The sequence below is a fragment of the Sphaeroforma arctica genome (genome assembly GCF_001186125.1).
Source record: "Sphaeroforma arctica JP610 unplaced genomic scaffold supercont1.1603, whole genome shotgun sequence".
Lineage (NCBI taxonomy): Eukaryota > Ichthyosporea > Ichthyophonida > Sphaeroforma > Sphaeroforma arctica.
In genome coordinates, this window is record NW_014038955.1 from 10,020 (window position 1) to 13,077 (window position 3,058).

At 41.7% G+C, this 3,058-nt stretch overlaps 1 protein-coding gene across 2 annotated transcripts in view; it reads left to right on the plus strand.

Moving 5' to 3' along the window:
- The window catches only part of SARC_11271, a gene marked incomplete at its 5' end in the record, with an annotated part of 4,162 nt that extends 2,022 nt beyond the window's left edge, over positions 1-2,140 (plus strand). The window contains 3 exons of one of the 2 annotated variants that reach the window (XM_014294648.1): positions 602-699; positions 942-1,118; positions 1,793-2,140. In XM_014294648.1, the coding sequence (XP_014150123.1) occupies positions 602-699; positions 942-1,118; positions 1,793-1,944 (427 nt within the window). In that variant the 3' untranslated portion in view covers positions 1,945-2,140. The remainder of the gene's footprint in view (positions 1-601; positions 700-941; positions 1,119-1,792) is intronic. The other variant, XM_014294647.1, reaches the window with a different exon arrangement.
- Positions 2,141-3,058: the final 918 nt, after the last annotated feature.

Below are 3,058 nucleotides of genomic sequence, written 5' to 3' on the forward strand. Positions count from 1 at the left end.
TTATTATTATATATATATATATATATATATTGTGTATATATATATATATATATATATATATATATATATATATATATATATATATATATATGTAAATGTATATATATATATATTGTGTGTTTGTATTAAATGCGAAGTCCCTTGATCTTTGCATTTCATATTCATAGAGCCTCCTTGCGGTTCGGTGATGTGTTTTTCAATTCATCTGCCTTTAAAATGGATAACGATCACTCTATTAGCCCCCGAAAAGTTACCCAATCTCTCCACCCTCCCCTATTGATAGGAATCGCTATCTGCACCCCTCGAAGCTTACGCAGTCGTTATATCCACCTCTAAGCTAATACCAGTCCATCGGGTAATCCCTAGAACAATACCAATCACACTACTCATCACTAAAACTATACCAATCACTTCAATCATCGCTAAACCAATAGCCAATAACCACATTACCAACCTCAGCGGATACTGTCACAGTCTCTCTATAGACACTGGAAAGGGCAGTCTGTTTCAACTTTCTTACTTTAACGTACACACGCTCGCTCGTCGATCGCCATCCTGAACGACCGGCTGTTCTAATAATTTACTTGAACGCATACCACAGGTGTTCAGGGTGCAATTGGAATGTGCATAAATCTTGCCGTGCCAAGATACCCGACAACTGCGTGCACCGGTCTGTGCCTTCAGGAGAAGCCGATGAAGGTAGGTATACGCGTGTACCTCCCATGTAGGTGATATAAGCATGTACTTCAGGCGTGTGCTGCAGGACGGCTGATAAGACGCAGGGGTTTATTGTGATATGTCTACAAACACAGGCGTGTATGATACGTTTTGCGTAGATTAAGACAACCTGCACGGTTGTGATCACGCATCATTTGCTATAAATATATATATATATATATATATAAAGTTATCATTATTATTCCGTCACATGACAAAATAAGCAGGTGGCAAGAAAAAAGGCGGCAGTCTACAGCTAGTTGGACCCACAGCCGTACGCAGGGCGTCACGTAGAGCATCTCGCCGTATCCAGGGGTCAAGTAGCGGTAACTCTATCAATGGCGTTGTATTGTTGCACGTACTGTATACCCAGCCTCCACTGCGCGGCATTCCAGGCATAGGTAGGTATCGAGGGTTTAGAGTTGAGGTTTCTAGGGTTTTGGAGTTTGGGTTAGTGGGAAGTAGTGGATCTATCAATGGCGTCGTATCGTTGCACGTACTGTATACCCAGGCTCCACTGCGCGGCATTCCAGGCATAGGTAGGTATCTAGGGTTTAGAGTTGAGGTTTTAGGGTATTCTCGCATGGCTTGAGTTCAGGGTTTTGGGTTTGGGTTTGATTTACAAAGTTCTTTGATATCTCCCAGGCGTAGGTATAATCCGGGTTTGCTGCATTTCTGGTCTCTGGTGAAATCCAAGCTTAGGTATTCAGGGTTGTAGGGTTTATTTTAAGCCTCTGATGTCGTATGAGGGACGCTATGGTCATTATGTTAAATATACATAGGGACATCGTATGCATGTGCGCTGTTTCAGAGTGAGCAGCTTCTCGCTATGGTTTTCTTCTATAGAGCTACCACTAGACCTCATTGCTTCATTGACTAACAAGTCCAAAAGTCCCAATGCCTGGCCAACGATATCTAGTCTCAACTAGCCTGGTACTTCAGGTGTTGAAGCGGTGTAGGTACGTACATGCCAGACCCCGTTCACAGCCAACTGTACAAACAAGGCGATGCCCAGGCTGTTTGGTTGTGTAGGGTGTGTTGCTAATAGTTCTTGCCACCTTTGCGCTACGTTCAGGGATGATTCTCACCGAGTGCAATGAGTGGGAACCCGAGCTTCGTCGCCTGCATTCGCTGGGGCTGGGTGGCGACATACAGGTGAACTGCCAATTATTAGCGGAAAACGATGGAGATCCGTTGGCTGTGGCCAAAGTATTGTCTGCCGTATAACTCGGCCTACTACTTCCAAGGAAAACAAATGGTAGTAGCCTCGCTATGGATTATGAGTCCTATGGCGAGCCCTGGATAGGCGAGACATTGATATTAAGACGAGCATACCTGGAATGTGAATGTTAGTTTAAAAGCACTACATGCGTGAAACTTTAAGGTCAAGGAATAAAAGTTGGTTTATATGCCCTATATACGCAGACTTTTAAGTTCAAGAAATGAAATTTTAGTATATAGGCCAGTTAAGTTAAAGATATAGTAGACCTGGAAATCAAATCTCAGCTGCCAAGTGTTGTTTAGAGTGCTCTTCCGAATGCGGAAAGTTTTGTTTGTTTTCTTCGCCGCATGGGGAATGAATGACTTCCCGCTCGTTGGTCTGGACATATTCTATTATTTGATATTTTTAATATCAAATATACATATATTCGATATATAATATTTAGTATTTAATATTTGATATTTAATTCTTTAAATAATATTTAGTATTTGATATTTGATATTTAATTGAATATATAATATATAATAATCATTGTATGAAAAATTCTATTAAAAATGTGTACACATATCTGTAATCTTCACATGGATATGTGTGCGCAGGCTCTCAACAAGGGCAACACGAATCGAACTTAAACGGCCAGTATGAATACAGATGGGAGTCATACTCAAAGGGAATATGCACATCTACTATATCAAAGAAAATATGCACATCTACTATATCAAAGGGAATATGCACATCTAGTATATCATCTACAACTTCTGAGTCAGACTACAAATAACATCTCAGCCTATCTGAGGCACAAACAGATCACCCGATACCCCAATGGTTATGAGAGATTAGCGCCTATTGGCATGATCTACCTACCAGGAGAGGAATGACCTACCAGGAGAGGAACTACCTACCAGGAGAGGAATTACCTACCAGGTGAGGAGTTACATACCAGGAAAGGAACTACCTACCTGGAGAGGAACTACCTACAAGGAGCGGAACTACCTACCAGGAGAGAAACTACCTACTAGGAGAGGAAATACCTACCAGGAGAGGAATTGCCTACCGGGAAAGGAATTATCTACTAGGAGAGGAATTACCTACCGGGAAGGGAATTACTTACCGGGAGAG